The 23,702-nt window shown below is 28.4% G+C and overlaps 1 protein-coding gene and 1 pseudogene across 1 annotated transcript; both read left to right on the forward strand.

The window, feature by feature from the left end:
• Positions 1 to 208: 208 nt before the first annotated feature.
• Positions 209 to 13,949, forward strand: LOC142333336 (protein Wnt-11b-2-like). Its single transcript, XM_075380358.1, has 5 exons — positions 209 to 261; positions 3,673 to 3,890; positions 6,972 to 7,342; positions 11,162 to 11,442; positions 13,732 to 13,949. The coding sequence occupies exons 1-5, from the start codon at positions 218 to 220 to the stop codon at positions 13,925 to 13,927; spliced, it is 1,110 nt and encodes a 369-aa protein (XP_075236473.1). The 5' UTR covers positions 209 to 217; the 3' UTR covers positions 13,928 to 13,949.
• Positions 13,950 to 21,522: 7,573 nt separating this feature from the next.
• LOC142333526 (U4 spliceosomal RNA) lies at positions 21,523 to 21,648 on the forward strand (annotated as a pseudogene).
• The last annotated feature ends 2,054 nt before the right edge of the window (positions 21,649 to 23,702 follow it).

Consider the following 23,702-nt stretch of genomic DNA (forward strand, 5'->3'; position numbering starts at 1 on the left):
TGCATCTAACTTGTGCATTTTCCAGTACAGTTTAAGGTTAATTACACTGAAAATTGATATAACATAATTTTTATGTTTATAAGTATAATTTTTGTATAATTAAATCATTAATCTTAAATAAACCTAATTTAAATATTTTGTTCTTAACTTTTTTGTTTGCTTTCAGATTTATAATTTGAAGAAATTATGCAAGATAATATTAATTAGTTACATTTCAATGTCGCTGATTTTTGTGGAGAAATCATTCACAATACAATGGCTGTAAGTATTAGAACTAATATCTGGCAAGATATTAACTACCCTGACCACATTAATCCTTCTATAGTTTGAATATCTCCTTCTATTTATGCCTTTCTTTATCCTTCATCCTCTTTTCCTTGGATAGTTATCATGAAGATTGTGATAAATCACCATCCTAGTTCATCTGTGATAATATGCTGGGTACATTCTCATCACTCCTAATTGCAACCTGATGTTTCTCATAGTAATTACGCATCTTTTGTCTAGAAGGGAACCCCTGATCTTATTTCCAGAATGTTACATCTGCAAAACATTTTTGTTTCAAATCCTTCAGTTTTGTCACATTATTAAGTTATTAGCTTTAACTTTTTCTCTATTAAATGTCTAATTAAACTGTAACCCAACTAGTAAATTACAAAATTATGAATAATCCTCACGACCTGTTTTTACCTATAGTATGTCTATTGTTAATGACATCAGTCAATATTTGACAACTTGAATATGTATAGGGATTTTTAATCATATAAGGTTTTTAGAATTGTCTTCCAAATTAATTAAATACTTGTAGATCGATAACTGATTAATTAATTGTTTGCTTTGAAAATATATTGAAAAATATTGATATTGCTGATACATCAAAAAAATCAAATAGTCTTCTATCTACATTAAATTACACCTACAAGTATTTAAAAAAGGATGTAAAGGATGTAAAAAGGATGGTGCCCAAAATTTGATGATGTATAATTAAACTTTTTTTTTACAACATAAAATACAAATTACAATAGTATACTAATTTCATGTATCAGTAGTATCACAATTCACTGAAGAAGCCCATAGAATAAAATTATTTGAATATAAATAATTATGGTATGATATTGGTATTGATGATGATAGAAAACTTTTATAAAAAAAAAATGAAAGCAAGTTTTAATTGTAAAATCATTGTACTCCATTAAGGAATTCTCTTCTTTCCCTATTCAATCATACATAAGACATTTATTAATTTATTATATCATTGCAGATAGATGTATATTTAGGATTAAATTTATATTTTAATTGTCCTATATAAAATAGTAAGTTACAAAAGGATGGTATTTTAAAATATACAAATAAAATATATAGTTTTTTAATCTTATTCCCTCTAACCTTTTTTTTTCCTGTTTAGCCTCTAGTAATTAACTTTCAGATAATACTTCAGGGAATGAATGAGGATCTTGTATAGTTTCAGGTCGACCATTCTCTGAGATATGTGGTTAATTGAAACCCAACCACCAAAGAATATCAGTATCCACAATCTTGTATTCAAATCCGTTTAAAAGTAGCTACCTTTACTAGGATTTGAACCTTAGAACTCTTGACTTCAAATTGTATACCTTCAATTGAAATTACGTAAAGTCCTACGACAATCCCTTAGTGCACTCCTGTAGTCTTCATCCCACCAAGAAACAGCAGGCCGCCTTGGCTTTCCAGATGGTTAGAAAAATAAATTCACTTGCACTGTCAAGTATGTAAACATCCCAAGTCGGTGGATCGCACTACCACTCTTCTCATATTGGCCAAAGGAATGTTTGTATGCGATCCAGTCTTTTTTCTCAACCTCCCATCTGCGTGGCTGACTCAAAAGTAAATTATTATTACTGACTGAGATAACAACTGGTCTGTGATAGCTTCCAAAAATTGTTGGAAGCAACATTCGTCTTACCTGGACACACGCCAGGTAAGACATGGAATTAGGGATGCTGAACAAAAGGACAGATCAATGCACAAAAATGTACCTGATGAAGATGTCATAAACGTGTATTCACCCATCTTTCAATAAGCAGAGATTCAAGTTCTGCCTCAGTCAATCAACTATAATACCTTGAGAAGAATCTTGATGATGAACCCCACGAAGAGTGATGGGCATTGAAATTGATAATTATTAGGCAGGGCAAAGGAAGCTATGAAAGCAGATTGGACAGATCATTCTCACTAATATTGGAGTTTGAGGTAAAGTACAAATTGTAGAAATTCATTTTAAATGGTGCCAATACCTTCACTGAGATTGTAGGGCTCTTTGTAGCCAGTGAAATCCAAAAAAACAGACCTACTTTCACATCCTCTGCCCTCAGTTTGATAATCGCATCTCTCACAGACATTTCTGCGAAAAGACACTCTATCTTGGAGATGGAGGAAAGTTTCCTGCAGACATAGTATCAAAGAATTTTCTTCCTTCAAAAGGAGTTTGATACCTCATAACGAGAAGGGAGACCACTGAATACCATATTATTCCACTGAATAATATTTTTACCATAAAAAATTTTTATATAAAACTGCGTGCAGATTACTTATCAAATATTATCCATAGGTTTTTTTATTAACTTTTTCATTACCTTTGTATTAACTGTGTTTTTTTTAATAACCTTTAGAAAGTACTTTGCTTCTTTGGGCACTTCATCCGCCCGCCGACATATCGTCTTAGAGATCTCGAGATGATAGTGGGGACTGGAAGCCTGCGAAGATGGAGATGCTGTACCAGATAATGATATTTAAATAGATCCCTTTTACAAGGATCTTGGTAGTTTGCTGAGTAATCAGTGCAGCGGGAACTTTATGTGGTGGTGTACTGACTGAAGGGGTTCTCGGTAAACCACTATCGGTTTCTCTAGCAGAAATTACTACCTAGTTGTTAAGACACATTTATTTAAATAAAGGGAGAAATCTTTGAAAAGGATTTACCTTTTTCCTTATACTTCATTACAAGGAACCGTATATTTGATAATTTACCACTCTTTGTTACATCTCTTGTTTCATTATCTCTTGACACATCTTCTACTGACAAGGTTGGTCGAAGTGTTTTTAAACTCCTGAGTTTTTCTGGTTTTTTAAGTGGACCAACAACCAACGAGATATTATTATTTGGAACTGACATTCGCTTCCCACGTGTCCTGGTGATTTAACGTACTACTCTAGCAGAGCGCATGCATGGTGGAGTTAGGGTTATATACAACTAGATTCACCCTGGTCCACAGAGGACGTCGTTTGAGACTCAGTATGTAGAGTCAAACACCCATCAGCATGATAGTGTCCACCTTGCATTTTGTAACATGTCGCAACACCACCAACTGTAAGTGTAAGAAGAAACCGTGTAAGATGTTGTTGTGTAAGAATATACATTCTAAGTTGCATAGTATTTGTGATGTGGTTATGAGTATGGTATAAAATGTATATATATATATATATATATATATATATATATATATATAGAGAGAGAGAGAGAGAGAGAGAGAGAGAGAGCAGAGAGAAAACTTTAAAATAAAAATGATAGTTTTTAAAAACTTTTATTTTATCAAAAATTAATTAGGTTTGTCACCCTTCTTTAACCATGAATAATCACACCTCTACACATCGCTGCGGTTTAATCCTTCTTTGAAAATTTATTTATTTTTTCAGAACACTGAGTAGATCAAATGACTCTTCTATTTGTTACATTGGTCGTCATAACAATTGGTTAACAAAAGTACAATCTCGTATGTGCATAGAATTTTTTCCATCATTAATACAAGCTGCCATTATAACAATATCAACTTGTCAAGATATGTTTAATTTTAGACGATGGAATTGTTCTAACATAATTTCTGCTCCAAACTTGACACCTGATTTAATAACAGGTACTTTGTATTACTTTTAGTAGCCTAAATTTAAAAAAATAGTTTTCTTAATATTTTTAAATACTACATTTTCTTGTTAAAAAATAACTTCCTCTAGCAAATTTGAAAATTTTGTCCTAGTACAGTAAAATTTTGCATTCTATCTCGTAAAATTCTGTTACCAGTAATTTAAGTTGTACCAGACTACAATTTATCATCATCAATGGATTTTCTTTCTACAATATTATTTTTTGAAATAAGAATTATGTAAGCAGTCTGAAGAAATTAATCAAATTCTGAAATGATGAATTGACATTTATTTCTTCAACACAGGAATTAGTTAGCCAATTATTAAATATGTGGTAAAGTTTTTTCATTCAATAAGCGTTACAGTCAATTCGTATACTTTATACAATAATCTTATTTATTTTGTAGCTTGTGTATTCTCATGAGTTATATACTTTTTAACTGTTGTTATTAAATAAATAAAAGTTTTTCAAATGTATCTTCATCACTGTTTAATATGTACTAAATTATGTTAAATTGCTGTGTTGTAGATGGCATTTTTATTTTCTCCCCTATCCTGTTATGGTAAGAAGCATTAAATCACATCTAGAACCATCTGGTTGAATAGTTGGACTTTATGTTGTAAATAGAGAACATTTACTTTAACAATTCAGAGAGGTTTTAGAAAAATATATAAATAAAGATTAATGTTACATTTATAGAATCCAGAAAATTCATTTCTACCTTGCAATTGCTGCGAAATCCAAATCTCTGGCTTGGATATCTGAATTCAGATGTCATCAATATTACACGTTTTGTTAGAGGATAGAATCTGTGAAATTTCTCACAAACTAAGTATTATATTCTTTATAAATATTTATTATCAAGTGTAGAAACATTAAAATTACCATTTTATACATTGGGAATATAATAGAAGATGCAGTGTGAGTGTGGAAAAGAGGATATTTCAACATGTTGCCAAGACAACATGGAAATAGGAAGAAAAAGATGGTAGATGGGTAAAAAAAAGACTGAAATATGAGTAATCAGATGACAGAGATGTATCAGATACGTAAGAAAACAGTTGTTAAGAAGAGATGTGGTGTTTATTAGTTGAAACAGACCATTTACACCTGTGCCCTCTTATTTATGTCATTGATTTGGGGATATCCATCTAGCAGATAAAAACCCACTATAAAACTTCACACATAAGCACTCATGGATGATGAAGAATTGCATCATTGAGGCTCCTTCAGTCAACAATAAACTGTATATTAATTATCAAACATTATGATCTGCCAGGTTGCAGAAGTTGGAATAGGTTTAATTCTGGAACAGTATGTCTGCTATTCTGTTTAGAAAGCAGAAATAAACATAATCATAAACATAATCTTCTTATGGCATATGATTTCATATGCTGTTTTTAGTTCATTCCTTCAATTCATATACCCACACTGAGAAACTTTTGGAAGATGTGGTAGAATTCTTCAGGTTGCCTACATCCTATTTTGATAGGTTATGATTTGAAAGTCAAGTCATTTCTTTGACATAGTGGGAACCCTGATGATAGTGGTGAGTTAATTGAAGGATATATCATGCCATATGATTTTTAAGTCTTTAATATTGCTGGTGGATTGGCAACATTTACCAGCATGGTTGATAGAGATAGTTCTAGGATGCATCAACATAGTTAAAAATACAGATGTTGGTACCCCTCTTAATGTCAATTATAACAAACTCAAAACATGACACAACTCTGAGGATCAACAAGGCCAGAGCATCAAAAAAGTAGACAAAAGAATCTTCTTTTTATTACAGCCTAAAACACTCACACACTATATAAAACACTCCATGGATGTTTGTTTCCATGATCTTTAAAACAGCAGCACATTAATATATGAAAAAGAGAATTGTTAATGTGCATGTTAATATATAAAAATAATAAATAATAACAAACAATTTTATACATGAAAAAAATAAAAAAAAGTAATAATAACTGTTTGAAAGATATTAACTGAATAGTTTGAGTACTATATATTGTAATAAGACCGGTATAGCGTACCTGAGTAATGAATTCTTACCAATTAAAAAGAAAGTAGTAGAAAATACAATGGGAGGAATCCAGAAAGGGGCTAAAATAAACCCTTTTAGTAAAGGTAACAGGTGCATTTAACAATCATCTTTTGTAATACTACCCAATGACACATCTAAACAGATATTTTTCTGTGAGAAGAGTTACCGGACCCAGCTTAGAAATGCATGGAAACGAAAGGGCTCGTTCTCATACTCAACTGGGGCCTGGTCTGGCAGATAAAGAAGATAGGAGTATAAATACTTTGGGAAAGACCAGTTGAAATAAGTACTGCGAAATCAATCTAAGCGAGACGTTATGATGTGAGGCTGTGAGATGTCAGTCAGAGAGAGTATTCTGCGAGGAGGTCAATGAAGAAGCGAATTTCTAGGCATACACGTTCGACGCGATTAGTGTGACGTTACAAGTAATTACAATAAATGAAAACGAGAAATGGTTCGGTGAGTTACTGTTAGACTATAAGTGATAGAGATAATCTACTAAATTTCATTCATAAACTGTTATGGTGGTTTTATTCGTAAACAGCAAAGGTATTTGCAGTAAAAGAACTTTATTCTTGTCTTTTCTATTGTACTATAGTTAACACAAAACTAGTGGTTAAAAGTGTTAAGTTAACGGTCATGGTAATGTCTTTCGTCAATGGGACTAAATTCTGGTTTTCATTATTTATCTGCCTGTAAATAAATCCTGATTACTTTAAATTCTGTTTATTATTATTATTGTTGTTGTTATTACTTCAATCATTATTTGTTTATTTATTATTGTAATTATTATTGATTTGTCTTGTTTTACTTACGTTCATTAACTAACAAATTGTAATTATATAAATACTTTCAATTGTCAATTTTTAATATTCTGATCGAGCTGCAAACATCCAACAATATTATTTACACATGTAAACAAGGATCTAGAATTTTTTGTCTTAATTAGAACTATTTAAAAACTAATAACAGAAAATTCTTTCATGTAACTAATAAAAATAATTGTTTATTTATGAATTTCAGGTACAAGAGAACAAGGTATTGTATACACAATAAGTTCAGCAGCTCTTTTATACACATTATCTCGAAACTGTGCACAAGGTAGTATATATAACTGTCCATGCCATAAAAATTCACAAGTAATGCCATCAATTACAGTCAAACCATCACAAATTAAGAATTTTGTATCTAATAATATAACAAATTTGCAATTTAAATGGGCTGGATGTAATAACTATATTAAGTGGGCAACAAAAATAACAAGAAACTTTGTTAATTCACCAAATAAAAGAGTTTACAATAATAAAAGTCTAATTAATAAAGTTACTGGAGAATCAAAGTTTCTATTATTCCTATCTTTAATGAATCATCACAATAATAAAGTTGGAAGGAAGGTCAGAATTTTATTTTTTTATTTGTTAAACTTAGTTATATCAATTTACCAATAATAAGATTTTTTATGTAGTGATGTTGCATTTATGAAGATGTAGATAGGCTTTCTAAGGTTGGGTTATAAGGCTGGATTATACTTATAAGGCCTACTTACTAAGGCTGTATTATTATGAGGCTGGATTATGATCTTTGATCAGAAAATATGATTTAATTATAAAATGCTTTATGATAATTTTTATCATTAAACGTGAAAAGTCCTCCATAACCATTTGATAGGAATTTCTACAGCTAAGAAACGAAATTGTGGAACAAACTTCTTTATATATCAAAATAATATGAACTACTATGCATTTATGTTTCACTGTAAGTTTATTTAAATAATGGAAAAAAGGTAAACCTATATAACAATAGATATATTAATTGTGCCAATATAAAGGCGGAAGAAGAAGCTAGTACAACATTCATCTACAGGAAATTAATTGGTAATGGAAATGTGTAGGAATTAATGAATAATGAGTAACTGAAAATTAGAAAGTAGTTTACAGGAAAATCTGCTTGAAAATTTGAGAAAGATGGTCAGAAAGATTTTCACAGAAGAAAAAGATATTGCATTCAATAGTTCAATTCATTGCTATGTTTGAAAGCCAATTGAGATATTTTCTAGATGAACTAATCTTAGCATACCATGTGATGACATGTATATTTAAAATGAAATATTTTTAAAGCTTTTTAATAAATATGCAATTCATCTGATGAAGCAGCAATTGCTATAAAAGCGCTAATGAGTTGATATAAAAGTTAAAAAGCAGTAAGGTGTCATTATAAGGATATCCATATAATGATGTTAAAGAACAATTTAGATTCGGAGTAACAGTACAAGGTGAAAAGATAAAGATGCTACGATTTGCTGATGATATAGTAATTCTAGCCGAGAGTAAAAAGGATTTAGAAGAAACAATGAACGGCATAGATGAAGTCCTACGCAAGAACTATCGCATGAAAATAAACAAGAACAAAACAAAAGTAATGAAATGTAGTAGAAATAACAATGATGGACCACTGAATGTGAAAATAGGAGGAGAAAAGATTATGGAGGTAGAAGAATTTTGTTATTTGGGAAGTAAAATTACTAAAGATGGACGAAGCAGGAGCGATATAAAATGCCGAATAGCACAAGCTAAACGAGCCTTCAGTAAGAAATATAATTTGTTTACATCAAAAATTAATTTAAATCTCAGGAAAAGATTTTTGAAAGTGTATGTTTGGAGTGTCGCTTTATATGGAAGTGAAACTTGGACAATCGGAGTATCTGAGAAGAAAAGATTAGAAGCTTTTGAAATGTGGTGCTATAGGAGAATGTTAAAAATCAGATGGGTGGATAAAGTGACAAATGAAGAGGTATTGCGGCAAATAGATGAAGAAAGAAGCATTTGGAAGAATATAGTTAAAAGAAGAGACAGACTTATAGGCCACATACTAAGGCATCCTGGAATAGTCGCTTTAATATTGGAAGGACAGGTAGAAGGGAAAAATTGTGTAGGCAGGCCACGTTTGGAGTATGTAAAACAAATTGTTGGGGATGTAGGATGTAGAGGGTATACTGAAATGAAACGACTAGCACTAGATAGGGAATCTTGGAGAGCTACATCAAACCAGTCAAATGACTGAAGACAAAAAAAAAAAAAAAAAAAGGTGTCATTATTAAAAATTTTAATAAAAATAGTTTTATTAAGTGTAATATGTAGTTAATAAATTTCAGCTGTTTACAAACTGGTTAGTTTTGTTTGCAGATTTTAAATAAATGGTTATGTGAGACCTCTTGACCTATACAAAAAAATATTAATTAAAAATCAATTAACTAAATAAATCCCAATTGAGACATCTCTTTTTACCAAAACTTTTATTTTTAATATTAATTTAATTAGAATATTTCTGCAAAAATGTATAGAAATATTTTAATGATAACTGAACAGATTTATTAAATAAACATAACATTTTAAAAGCTCATGTCATAATTCTTTCAGTTACTTTTACAATAACCATGTTTGTTTACATTATAGATAGTCATGAATTTTAAAACATTACATTTAATAAATTTTGTGAGGTTATCATAAAAAAGAAAAAAAATAGTTTATTTAATTTTTATCGTATACAAAAATATTACAGATTTTTAAATAATTAGTAATAAATAATTATTTCTTAATATAAATTTTGGAAAAATATATAAAATTACAAAATTAGTACAGAATATTATCATGTTCTAATTAAGAAAACCGTAGATATTAAATCATTGATTTAGAGGTTATTGGTAACTAATTTGAATAATCCTGAAATTAGGATAAACAGATGAAAGAATTATTTTTTTCTATTTTTCTGAAATATTTAAATTAAATTTTATAAAAGTATAAATAAGTTTGTCATTCATAAAAATGAATGTCTGGGAGCCTGAAATATAATGCTCAGTTGCTCATAACTTGTAAATGAAAAGAGCTGATCAAATGAAATAAAACTGGCATAAAAGTACATTTTATTTGTTATAAAAACTACATTTATTTTTTCACATGGTCACCATTTATAGTTACACATTTCTCCCAACAGAGAACCAGTTTTGTCATCCAGTCAATGAAGAATGCTAGCTGTCTTTCCTTGATCCATGACCTCATTGCATCTTTCAGGTTATTAACCGTGGTAAAATTAATAAACTTAATATCCCTCTTAAATTATGGAAAGAAGTGAAAATCCAGGGCACCAAATCTGATTAATATGCAGAATGTGGAATAAGTTCAAATTTCAACTTCATTAGAGCATTGGTGTTAGCATGGGATGTGTATGGCCATGCATTATATTATTGCAGAGCTATTAGCTCGATGGATTGACGAGCATGACATAGATATCTCCTAAGGTGTTTTAAACCTCTCTATGTATCGAGCAGAATTTACAGTTGACCAGACTTCTAAGTAGTCAATCAAGCACATTTATTTAGAATCCCTGAAGCCTTTTTTTTTGCATAGTGCTGTATTTGGAATTTTTTTTATCATGGTAAATCTTAGAGCCAGTATTCCATGTTATGCTGTTTTTTTCTGGGTTATAATGATGCTCCCAAGTTTTCTCTCCTGCTAAAATTTTGAAAAGGAAATCACCTATTTTATCATTTCAGATTGTTTTAGATGGCCACATCGAATTGGTCTAGTGGTGAACTCGTCATCGCAAGTCAACCGATTTCAAATTTGAGAATTCTAAGGTTCAAATCCTACTAAAGGCAGTTAAATTTTATATTGGTTTGAATACTAGATCATGGATACAGTGTTCTTTGGTGGTTGGGTTTCAATTAACCACTTATCTCATTAATGGTCGACCTGAAACTTTACAAGATTACATTTTATTTATATTCATACATATCATCCTCATTCATCCTCTGAAGTAATATCTTACAGTAGTTCCAGAGGCTAAACAGAAATAAAAAGATTGTTTTAGTTGTATTGACATAGCAGGCATACTCAACCCCACAACAATGGTGACTGATATATAATGAGAAGGCGGGTCAGTGAGTTTTGGAATGTTAATAGTAGAGGAATAAAACTACAAGATAGCAGCATCTGTCGCTTAGTGTGATATTTGTTCCCCGTTACATTCCACATTACATTTCAGCTGCCCTTTGTAGCACATCAATTTCTAAGAAAAATTAGGACCTATACCAGGCTTATTAGGCATGAAATCTTAGCATTAAAAGGCATGAAGTCCCACTTGTCTGTTTTCTTCACTGAGGTAAATAAAATGTAGGGTATCAGCAGGCTTGTTTTGTTTAATCTTTTTGTTTTTAGGTTGTTGAACGAACAGTGACAATAAATTGTCAGTGCCATGGCATATCAGGTTCATGTAGCGTGCGTACTTGTTGGAAAGCCCTACCTAATGTATTCAATGATAATGTTTTGTTGAATACTCTAACACTGAAATATCGCAATGCAGTTGAAATGTTTCAATCTCATCAACACAATCAAATTAATAACAAAACCAATGTAAGAAACAATATAATTTATTTTACAAAATCACCAGACTATTGTACCAAGGATTTACGAACTGGAAGTCAAGGAACTATTGGAAGGTTTGAATTTTAATATGTTATTATTTCATCCTTTATTAGTATTGAATCACTCCATCTTTTACTCTATCATTTTATCATTAGACTGTAAGTACCTAATTCCTTTCTTCACTTCTTAAATTATCTCTCTACTTCTACACACACACACACACATATATATATATATATATATATATATATATATATATATACACACACACACACTTTTGTTGCTCTGAGAAAACTACACCATAGATAAAGGCACCAAGTCTATTTTTTATTTGTCAGTTTCTGCATAACTTTTCACTTTCTTTTCAGAAATATAAAGAACTGTTTCCTACAGTTCTAGAAAGCTCATTTTGTGCCATTAAAGTACTGAGGTAAAAAAGACCAAGTGGACATGTAGTCATTTACCTCATGTTATTTGATATTTTTGAAGCTGCATGTCCAAAAGTAGATGTTAATAAAGCCTCATTATTATAGCGCACTTCATTATTATTGTATCATATTATATTATCTCATTATTATATCACATTGTATCACTAAACAAGTGAAGTAAATGTTTTTAAAAGTTAATTTTGAAGATAATAGTTTTAGAGAAACAGATTTAAGAACCTTTTACAGACAAAATGTTACATTTCTACAAACTATGGATACAATTTCTAAAGAATCTAAACCTATTTCAGCAGCCAATACAATGAAATTTTAGAATTTTTATACTTTTTACTTTCTTAGTTCCAACTATTTTATAAAAGCTTATGACACACAAATGATGCAGCAGAGTTTCAGATCATACAAAATTTGTTTTGTAACCAACTATAATCTCATCATGATCTGAGAAAAAGTTCTTAAATTATTCATTTATTATTGTATGTAGTTAAAAGATTTTTTTATCCTGAAAACAATAATTATTTTTTTCATAAAGAGTTTTACAAATATTTTTTAATTGTTTTTCACAATTTTTTTCAGAACTTCTATTTATTTTACTGTTATTTATTTTTTTAAATTTTATTCTATAATATTTTAAAAAACGATGGTGAAAATTTTTATACATTTACATGAATCGTTTGAGTGTTGATTTTAAAATAACTTTGAAATTGTTTATTTTATTTTTATGGATTTTTTAATTATTAGATTTCAGATTATGTGACATAACTTATGAAATAATTTTTAATATTTTAAACCTATGTAAGTATTTTTAGTTACGTATGTCTGTAGTTTTTGTTATCTGAACAATTTATACATTACATTTTTTTTCTTATTAAAGATAAATTTAATCATTTTCTGATTATTACACATTTAAATTTGAATAAAAAATTATATATTGAGCATCCTAATAATTACAATGTTTTTTTTTACAAATTTATTATGAATTTTCTTTGTCAAATTGCGCTGTTTTAATGGCAGATAAGGAGATAGTTCTTTGCCTTAAGGATGTGGTTATTTTTTTTTATTTTTTATAACCTACATAAAAAGCAGCACCAAGTCCAGTATTTCAAAAAAACTATAAAAAAATGTAAAATTTGAGAATTGGCTGTTAAAGGGGCCTAATATATTAATATTATTATGCAAAATACTTTTAGCTCTTTTGTAAATTTTTTTATCTGTTAATTTGTTTCTTTCTCTTCCGGTAGAAAATATTGAAATTTAAAAAATCTCTGTGTTAACAACTGACTGTGTGTGAAAGTGATTCAGTTATGTACAGACATGTCTGTTATTAGCACATATATTACTACAATTAACATAAAAATTGACTACTAAGGAATATTTTGTTTGTATATATATATATATATATATATATATATATAATATATTACATATTATTTACTAAGGCAGTTAAAGAAACTCACATACTCTAAATGTTCTATTTCACACTGTCTTGTGTATGTGTACACAGACACAAAGAAAGTATACTATTATTATGTCATCTATGTTTACTTATGTTATTGTAGTAAAATAATGAATATTTACTTTCTAGTATATATTATTGATATAAAAAATTAACACCTTAATATTGTCTATTTACAGTTGCTTCTGTAATATTTATCCAGTTTTCAGTTTCAAAATGTATGTAAATTTGTTTGTTTTTGATTTATTTAAACAATAAATGTAATTTTTTTACTACTATTTATATTTAACTCATACCCTAGAACAAATAAAGTTATTAATAATATTTTTACATCATCGATTTTTACCTATAACAAAATCAATGTTTTAAAATAGAAATTTATTAGCTTTCAAATTAATTACAATGTTTTAATATGAATATTAGCATATAAACTGATATTTTTCTTTTTGATTGGTAATTTTCAGACAGTGTAATGACTCAGCAATTCCATCATCATTATCGCTAATGTCACAAAACAGTTGTACCAACATGTGTTGTGGTAGAGGATATATTAGTTATATTAATCAATATCAAGAACGTTGCAACTGTAAATATTATTGGTGTTGTTATGTAAAATGTAAAACTTGTCATGTTAATGTTAAGATCAACAAATGTGTATAATTTGAGGTTTTTTTTAACTGGTGTGCTTCTGTTTTACACACCATTTCATTGTGTAGAATATTTTGAATAACATAATTATTTTACATAAAAATAATTTTTAAGTTCTTAACTGACCAGTATCTTTTAACATATTACTTACAATGTTGTGCTGGCATGGATCTGTTAACACATGAGGTAAATTTGGAAATTTAGCCATGGTATAAAGGATATTTTTCAGTATCAAAATTATATTGAATAACAATTTTTAAGAGACTTCTAAAATGGAAAAGTTTTCAATTATATAAACACATATTTTTACTTCCTTGTATGAAGTAAAGGAAGTATTGTGATCATAAAAAATTTTGGTTTTCAGATTTCAACAGAATTATCCATTTTGACCATCCCTGAATCCATTTTGACTAGTTTCAGTGTGACATCTGTACATACATTCAAAAACTATTAGCTGTAGGATGATGACATTTTGGATTTAGGACTTTTGTAACATCTAGTTGTGCACCTCCCCTTTTCATTGCAATTGACTGGACCAAAAGTGTCTAAAAAAGCCCAAAATCCAAAACAGATTTGGAGTTTGGACTTTTACTTAACTGCAGTAATAAGTCCTCATTGAGAGCTTTTTAGCGAATTCAATAATAACAATAAAAACAAATTTGAAAAAATATCAAAGTTATCAGTGAAATAAAATTATATGTAATTTAATTGGTCTTGTGGTGTCTACGTCATTTTTTTTTTTATTTTTGATGTGTTCAAGTCTTACTTTAGACCAAATGAACTATTTTTTTTTTTTTAAATAAAATTGTTGGATTAACTAAGGTAAGATTTTTTAATATAATTTTGAAAAAATATTATATACTTTGAAACTATTTAAAAAAAAATTAGTATTAATAATAAATAAAGTAATTAATAGTAAATCAATTAATAGCATAATAAATCAAGTACTTCTTTTAAAGAAAGAAGATGAAATCTGGCAGAAAATTATGTCATACATATTCTGTCATAAGTTGGTAATTTATCAACCAATTTTCAAAATGTAGGTGTCATTTTGTTCACAGTAAAATTCTTAATATTCTTGCAACATATTTAATATGATTAAACTGAGGATTAGCGAGATGTAATGGATTGAAAAATTGACATGGCCATCATTTTGAAATTTGTGAACATGTTTACATTGTAATTTTTTATTTACTAGACAAAATTATTACACATGTGCTTATCAAATACTATTATGATTTCTCAATTCATTCTCGACATATACATTCTTTAATATATTATATTAAATAAATATACATTATATTAATAAATATAAAATGTCAAACAGAAGGGAAATCAACATTTTTTCATAAGACATTTTTTGTTTATTTTGACATAGAATACAAAAATATATAGCTAACTCACCATTTTAGGTATATCTGGCATTTCCTTAATCAAAACTATAGTCTGATGCTTAATTAGAACTGTCTTACCTTTTTTTGAGGGGAAATGAGGGAATGAGAATGAGTTTTATTGTATGTGAAAAATCCCAAGCCTGATCACTATTTGAATCCAGAACTTTACAGCTGAAAAGCAGGGATGCCACCACTACATTGTCATATTCATCAACTTTTTTAATGATCCAAGAGAATATTGAAAACATCAGAGAGATCTGTGAAGCCATGTAAAACTATTCTAAACAAGTTAAAACTCTTTTTTTTATTAATTTAAAAGTATAATTTTCTCTCCTGTTGAGTAAAGCCAAGAGTATATTATGAATTGTTTTTGTTTTTCACAGAAAATGCTTTTGACAAACGTCTTTAAAATCACACCGAAACAAACGGGTACCATGTAGCGTAACGAAGAGTTTATATCGTCTTGCCTTAATAATTCCCTATTAGTCTCAGAGACGTAAATGCCGTGTTATTTAATAACTTACATGATCAGCTCGCCGATACGACTTTGAATTTGCGTCACTGGCGAATTTGATTTGGTGGAAAGGAGGAGCAGCGCAGATCAGCTAAAACTGGCGCTCTCGCTCATTTCCATTCAGTGTAGCTTACGACTTAGAGGTGATAGCGCGGTGATTCGTGTGTTTGTGTTTAGAGTTTGTCGAGATAGATCGATTTAAGTAATAAGTATATTTTGGACAATATTTATGTGTAAAAGATTACAGTAAACAGGTAAAAAAGTATAAAATTTCAATATGTCAGCCTCAGCCTGCGCAAAAGCCAGCCGGAAATATAAATTACGCATATCGTTGGAAGGGGGAGGTTATGGGTCACGTACAGGTGCCCCATATATATGTAAATACAGTAGCATGTATTATATTTATTATAAAGTAAGCAGATAATGGCTAAGTTAATAATTTGATGTAAGTACTTTATATTATAATTCTAATAATAGATTTGTTGAAAAAGAATTAACAATAACATAACTTACAATAAAAATATATTAAATGTTTATTTCAATTTAATTATAATATAATAAAATTATTTTATAATATTTGCAAATTGATGGTAGTTTGTTTTTCATTAAATTTTTACTGCTACAAGATATTTGACTCAACTGAACTTACAAGCGATGTGACCTTTTTATCACATAAGGACCATTTAAACAAAATGAAAAGTATAAATATGTTTCTGTTATTAAAACATCAGGAAATACAACAAATAAAAAAAATTGAATGCAATTTTTAAAAGAAACACAAAGAAACTAAAATGTAATAAAAGAAATTGTAATAATTTAAAACAATACGTCTATGAACATTAATAATAAAAGCTACAAAAAAATTCTACCTACTACTTCATAAGAGTTGTTCATTTATTCTGTTTAATATTTAATTTTCCTTTAATTTTTTTTTTTTGAGTTTTGCTTTGTTTACAGTCATTTTTATTTTTAAATTTACATGTTTACTATTTTCTGTGTCTTTACCAATTTTAATCAATTAGCAGTCCAAACACATTTCAGTTTTGAGAATTTATTTATTTTTTAATATTCTTAAACATTTTCAATTTTAAGAATTTATTCAATTTGATATTTGAACAAAACTATTTAGTAGACGTAAAAGTTAATTATATATGACAGTACAGACTATTTTTACTGAAATAGATCTAACAATTTTAAAATAACTTAAGGTACTATTTTTTATTTTAGTAATTACTCAGTCAGTATTAAGGACCGTTTTTAAATTATACACTACTTATAAAATTATATAACTCCATTTATTAAACTAAGCAAAGGAGGCAAGCCTATATAAAATAGCTATGGTGACTTATTCATTTCGTAAAATAATTTTTCAGCTATATTGCATTTATAATAACAGCAGTATTTCATAGATTATAATGATATCAACATGATTGTGTGTGTGTCTGTACGCGCGCGTTAATTTGGATTTTTTTCAGGGATGGGATGATGTAAGGCGCGGCAGCTCAACCAACACATCCATTACCACTGTTACGATATGTGCAACATATCCAGCTGCATCTGCCTCCAGTTACTTGGCTAAAAAACATTTAAAAAAATATTTAAAAAATTAGAAATGAAATGCGATGATCATCTTCTACCGGTGATTGTCAGGTAACACTAAGAACCAGGCAAAATACTTTTTACCCTTAAGAAGTACGGGTAACCAGCTATAACTAATATTTTTACGATGGAGGGCAACTATTTTGAAATCTGCATTCATCAGGTCGCTCAAAGTTTCGGTCCTGTACTGACTAAACCGTTGCTCTGAAGAAATTACAGTACACTGATTCTTATAAATTGAACTGGCAATTATTTCTATTTACCGTTATTATTCTCACAAGCATGCGTTTAATGAACACAGACGGGTCCAAGTGGCAGAGCTCCCTAGGTAGCGGAGAAGGGCATGCAAAGCAAGTCCTGACCTGCTAAATATCCCCTAACCACGACAGGAAACTCAAGTAACCATATTGTACAAGCGAAGCTGTAACGGGTGTTACAGATATATACAAGATACATTTATAAGATTCATACATTATCTTATTTAATACAAAAAAAACTAGTACCACTTTTAAATTATTTTTCTATCTTCTAATAATAAGTTATCATAGTATACGAGTACTTGTATATTGTGACAATATACCTGTTCATAAAATACCATTTGTGCTGAACCAAACACGAAAAATATTTTTACTCACCACCAAACATATAAACTTGTTAATTTGTTGCAAATCAGTGTTTAACAGCTGATTTTCAAAGTCAAAAGTTCTGAGTTTCAAATCTTAGCACAAGTTAGTTGCTTTTATATGGATTTGAATACTAGACAGTGGATACTGGTGTACTTTGTTGGTTGGGGTTCAGTTAATTACATGTCTCAGGAATGGTCGGCCTTAGTCTTACTGAAGACTTGTTGGGAGGTTGTTTATTGTTCACTAGTTCAACAGATTGTAGTGTACATATTAAAAAAATTTTTTTTTATTTGTGAACACAGATCACAAATGAGTTAATTATTTTAAATTGAACCATAAATGTGAGTAATATTATAATCAGTAAATATGAATCTATTTATAAATTCCATTAAAAAATAAAATACTTATGTAACTTACATCAATTAGTTTGCTCTTTGAATAATAATCCTGAGATGAGAATGAAGTTGTCATTGTTATTAATAAGACACTGTAAACAATGTTTGCAGTCATGACCTATAAAATTAAAAGTAATTTTGTTCATATCTGTTTAAATTTATGTTACAGTAAAATTAAAAACTGAGTAAATAAAATAAATATAAATTTTCATAAAATTTATTTTCCTAAAGATTGGATGTTTTTTTAAAAAAATTACTTGATTATGATAGGTTTTTAATATCAAATTCTCTTGCACTAATTATCAAGACAAGAAATTATTTCTATCAATAGTAAAACTATTCTTATTTTTATTGCACTTCATGCAATTGTGATGACTAAATGAGCTAACAGAGAACCCTTTTAACAGCGATCTGAAGTTACTGTACTAAAGAGCTTTTGTACACTGCAAATTGATTAACATATGAAGAATAATCCTACATAATAACTCTTTGCTATATGTTGTACAATTTTTTTTTCAATATTCTTGCATAAATTTTTACAGGAGAGAGAGAGTACAGGAAATACATTTTATAAAATTATTTTTTTCATGGATAAAATTTGTTCATTTCTGTAGCCTATTATACAAACCGTGTACAAAATTATAAGTACAAATAATTATAAAGATGAAATTAAAAAAATTAAACAAAAGCAGTTATTAATTGTTAATAGTTAATAGATGTTAACATTATTAAAAGTCCAGGCATGTTGTGTTGTGACGCAAAATGTTAGTAATGCTTTAATTTACGGGTAGATATTAAAACCGGCTTCATTCAAATGTGTTACAATTTACAGATAAGTTATTATACCGTTTTACAGATAAGTTGTTATTACCTCTTAACCCTTTTACAAAGGGTTAAGACTAGCGGTTTCATTTGTTAATCTTAATATTCATTAATTGTTTTATTATTGTCACTTATTACTATTACCATTATTGTATTTATCACCATTGCTATTATTATTATTAATTTTGATAATTAATAATTATTATTATTATGAACAATAATTATGTTCAATAGTTTTTAACATAAATACTGAACTATAAACTATAATTATACAAATATAAAAAACTGTCAGTCTCTCAATATCCTGACTGAACCGCGAACCACGCGACAGTATTTTACAGCTATGCATCAACAAATTCTTTACTGGTGTATTCAGCTATACTATTGTTAGTGTCCTTGTCTTAAATTGGTAAGAAATCCCTTAAGAACATAATCAAATAATACATTCTATTTGTGTTGTTTCTATTTGTTTTACATGCTGTTGTCAAATTTTACTTATTTAAATTAATTACCAGCACTTTCTTCAGTACAGTCTTTGACAGCACTGTTGTAATGGCACCTATCATAAAAGATTAGGAAACCTTTAAGTGGAATATAATACGATAATATACGCTTAACAACTGTAAAGGATATTTATCTTGCACATAGACAGTACACTCAACAGCATCAATTTTTATAAATCATAGAATCACAAATACTAAAACATTAACCACAACATTCAAATTCTACTCATAGTAAATAAAAGTAAAGATATCAGTACACTGAAACAATATTAAATTTATAGTTGAACTAATTTTTCAAAATTAGGACATCAAAGAAAAAAATAAAAGAAAACCATTATTAAATTATATACAAAAAAGGTTTCTAAGCTTTTAACTGATTACAGTGGTAGCAGACACTCCATTGAAGAAAGTGCTGATAATTAGAAAGCCTTATGAAAAAATGTTTGAGAGCTAATTGTTAATATTTTTTTTATTATTTTAAAATAATTTAATTGTTATTTACAATGATAAAATTTATAAGATTAAAAATTCATATTTAAAAAATAAAAGAATATACTCTAAATTTTTAAAGATATTTAACAAAGAATTTTTACAGTTGGTATTGTAATTATTTTTTTTATAAATTCAGTGACATGCATTAGAGAATGTATTTAAACATTTTAAAAAAGGTTGACATAAAAACTAATTTTCAATTATTTAATAGTTTATACAATTTTTTTAGAAAGTGAGTTATTTTATCCTTATTATTTTTCAAAAATGTATGGTTCATGTCATAAAATGAGATATTTTGATTTGCTGTAAATTTAAGATAAATCAATAAAGATAATAGAAAACAGTTTTTTATCAATTTTTTTTTTTTTTTAATAATAAAAAGCTGACAAAAGTGGTTATGAACCATTATCTGATAATTTTCTAATCTAATTAGCTACAATGAAATTAATTTTCCCTCATCAACTGCATAGTGATTCATGGAAAAATTATCTTTTAACTGCTTCCAAGTTTCCTTCCTGCTCAAATAATTATGAGAGTTATTGTAATTATTAAAAGTGCATTGGGTTTTAATTTTATACAAACAATTTTCCTTACCTGGAATTTTTTTTATAAACTACAATTTTAGTTTCTATGTAGTGAAGTATATGTTGAATAAAACTGAACATAAACACTGTATGTTTTCTTATATATAGCTGATACGCTTCACTTACCATGTGTGAAAATGTACAATGCCCTTGTTTGTATATTATTCTTACTTATAATTGCTGACATTTTGTGGTATTGTTTTAATTTAATCTTTAACACAATTATAACAAATTACATAAAATAACATCTTTCTTTTCTTACTAATACAAAAATGTAATCGATTACTCTATTACATTATTTTGCTTCAAATGTTGCACAACTAATAATTAGTTCTTGCAAAACATATAACTTTTTCTTATATGGATCACAACATTATAAATTTAATGAATTTAAACCGTAAAATGGCAAATTACATTTAGAGTAATTAATGTTCCACAGATACCTTTTCAATTAATTAACATCATATGTCAAAAATTTCTAATAAAAAATTTGTAATGTGTGATCAGCCTTGCCACATTTTCACTAACAATGTGAGGGCAACATTTTTACTACATTTTTACAGCCAAAATGTAACCCGTGTAAGGTATGTATGTTTTTTTTTTTTGAGGTGGAAGAACCCCATTTACGGGCACCAAAGCAGTGTTGGATTCGCTAACAGCTACAGAAAATGTGTATGTATTCCTGCGCACTACTGATATCGTAACCAGTGAAGTTCATCTGAGGTGCAATTATTGCTAGTTGAAAACTTTTACCAGGCTATGTATGTTTGGTCCTTCAAATATTATTTCCTAGAGCGGTGGTTCTCGGACTTGTTTTGTCTGTTACTAATCTGATCGTTAGTAAGCTGAAGTAAAAAATTAATTTTCTTTTTCGTTACATTCATTTTTACTAAGGTAGATATAAAATTCTTTTCCAGAAAAGTAGGTGTAGGAAGTTACTACAGAAGGATATTTGGTCTCTTGAAAAACAGATTTTAATTTATTATAATTCATTTCCTTATACCTGTAATATTTTTATTTATTTTTGAAAACTTTTGTTACTTATTTTATCATACAGATGGGCTCTTACTTTGGCAAAAGTTTTTAATTCCAATACGTTTGATTTATATTGGGTGTTCACACTGTTATCAGATGATAAATAAATCTTTAACAATAAAGATTCTTTAATCTTTAAAGAACATTAATCTTTAATGTAAAGATTAAGAACATTAATCTTTACAAGATTTCACTTTATAATTTGTAATTAGATACAAACCGCCGGGTTAGTGTAGTGGTTAAATTTATCTTCAGAAAATCTGTTGATTGTCTAAGTTGAGAATTCTAAGGTTTAAGTCCTTGTAAAGGTAGTTTCTTTTATATGGATTTGAATGCTGTAGTGTGCTGTGTTGCTGATACACAAATACCCAGACCCAGCAATAGCTGGAAAACTTGATGGAGAAAACACTATGTCAATAGACATGTTATTCTTATATTTTCATTTTAAAATATTTGTTTTGAATGTAATACAATAAATAAATTACTGCAATGAAACATGGATAACAGGAAAGAAAAAAGGAGAAGAATTGAGGCCTTTGAAAAGAAGTCCTACATACAAGAGATTGTTGAAGTTTTGCTAGGTTGATAAAATTTGAAATAAATAAAGCTTAAGACATGTAGGAGAGTAGAGAAGAAACGTTTACACTAGACTCTTGTAAACAAACTGGATGGTTGTAAACAAACTGGTCATGCATTGAAATAATCAAGTTTATTTTATTTTGTAATGCAAGGACGTAGAGAAGATAAGAACTGGAAGTTAATGAAAGGAATGTATAAAACAGTTAATTGAGTATGTAGGTTGTAGTGGAAATATTAGCTCAAATGATGAGCACAGAACTGAAAGGAATGGATAGTAGCATCAAACCAAGTCAACTGACTTTATGGCTTCAAAAACAATACTCCTCAGAAGTTAAAAATTAATAAAATACTACAATAGGCTAAATTTAGACCTCAAAAAAAAGTGTGTACTGCTTTGCATAAGTCATAGAAATTACATGTTTTCTGACAAAAATGTTTAAATGTGCTGCAAGCATTCTTGCTAACAACCATCTTGCATACTGTTACTTTTTTCACCAAATCGATTGTAAACTTTAATAGATATTTCTTTAAATAAAATTAAATAGCATTAAATTTATTTGGTAAATTGCTATTTGAATAAATAAGTAAAATTTAAAATAACATGTATCAATATTAGTTCTTGCCATACTGTATTTTAAAAACTGAAAGATAAGTACCCATTAAAAAATTAAACTAGAAAAACTTCTTTCTCAAATTATATTTTTTAGATTCATTTATATAACCCATGGAATGATTTTTTCAACCGCATTTTTGAATCAGCTATTCTACATATTTGTTTGTGCTTTAATTTGTTTGTGTTTATTATACATAATATTTTTTTACTAGATTTTTCTTAAAAAAACTATTTTGTTAACCTCCATTATTATGAATATATGTGTTATGTAAGAGTGAAAGTTTTATAAACACTTTCTAATTTCTTTTTTATTGGTGTCATTTTGTGTAATTTGCATAAGACAGTTTATCTAGATTGTAATGAATTAAATCACCATTGTACTTACGAATTTGTTGTTGTAGATTTATGTTTGAGTAGTTTTAAACAATCGTACTAATAATGGCAATAAACACTTCTTGAAACTTACATTTTAAAAAACTCTTTGTTTCTTTTTTTAATGCGACTATTTTCTAATATGTTTTATTATGAAAAATTGTTGCTAACAGTTAGCTATTGATGTGACTTGTCAAATATTTCATTGTAGTTTTAATTCTTTTAGTTAAAAAAAGAAAAAATGTCTTGTGCTAGATAT

The sequence above is a fragment of the Lycorma delicatula genome, chromosome 12, assembly GCF_047948215.1.
Source record: "Lycorma delicatula isolate Av1 chromosome 12, ASM4794821v1, whole genome shotgun sequence".
NCBI lineage: Eukaryota > Metazoa > Arthropoda > Insecta > Hemiptera > Fulgoridae > Lycorma > Lycorma delicatula.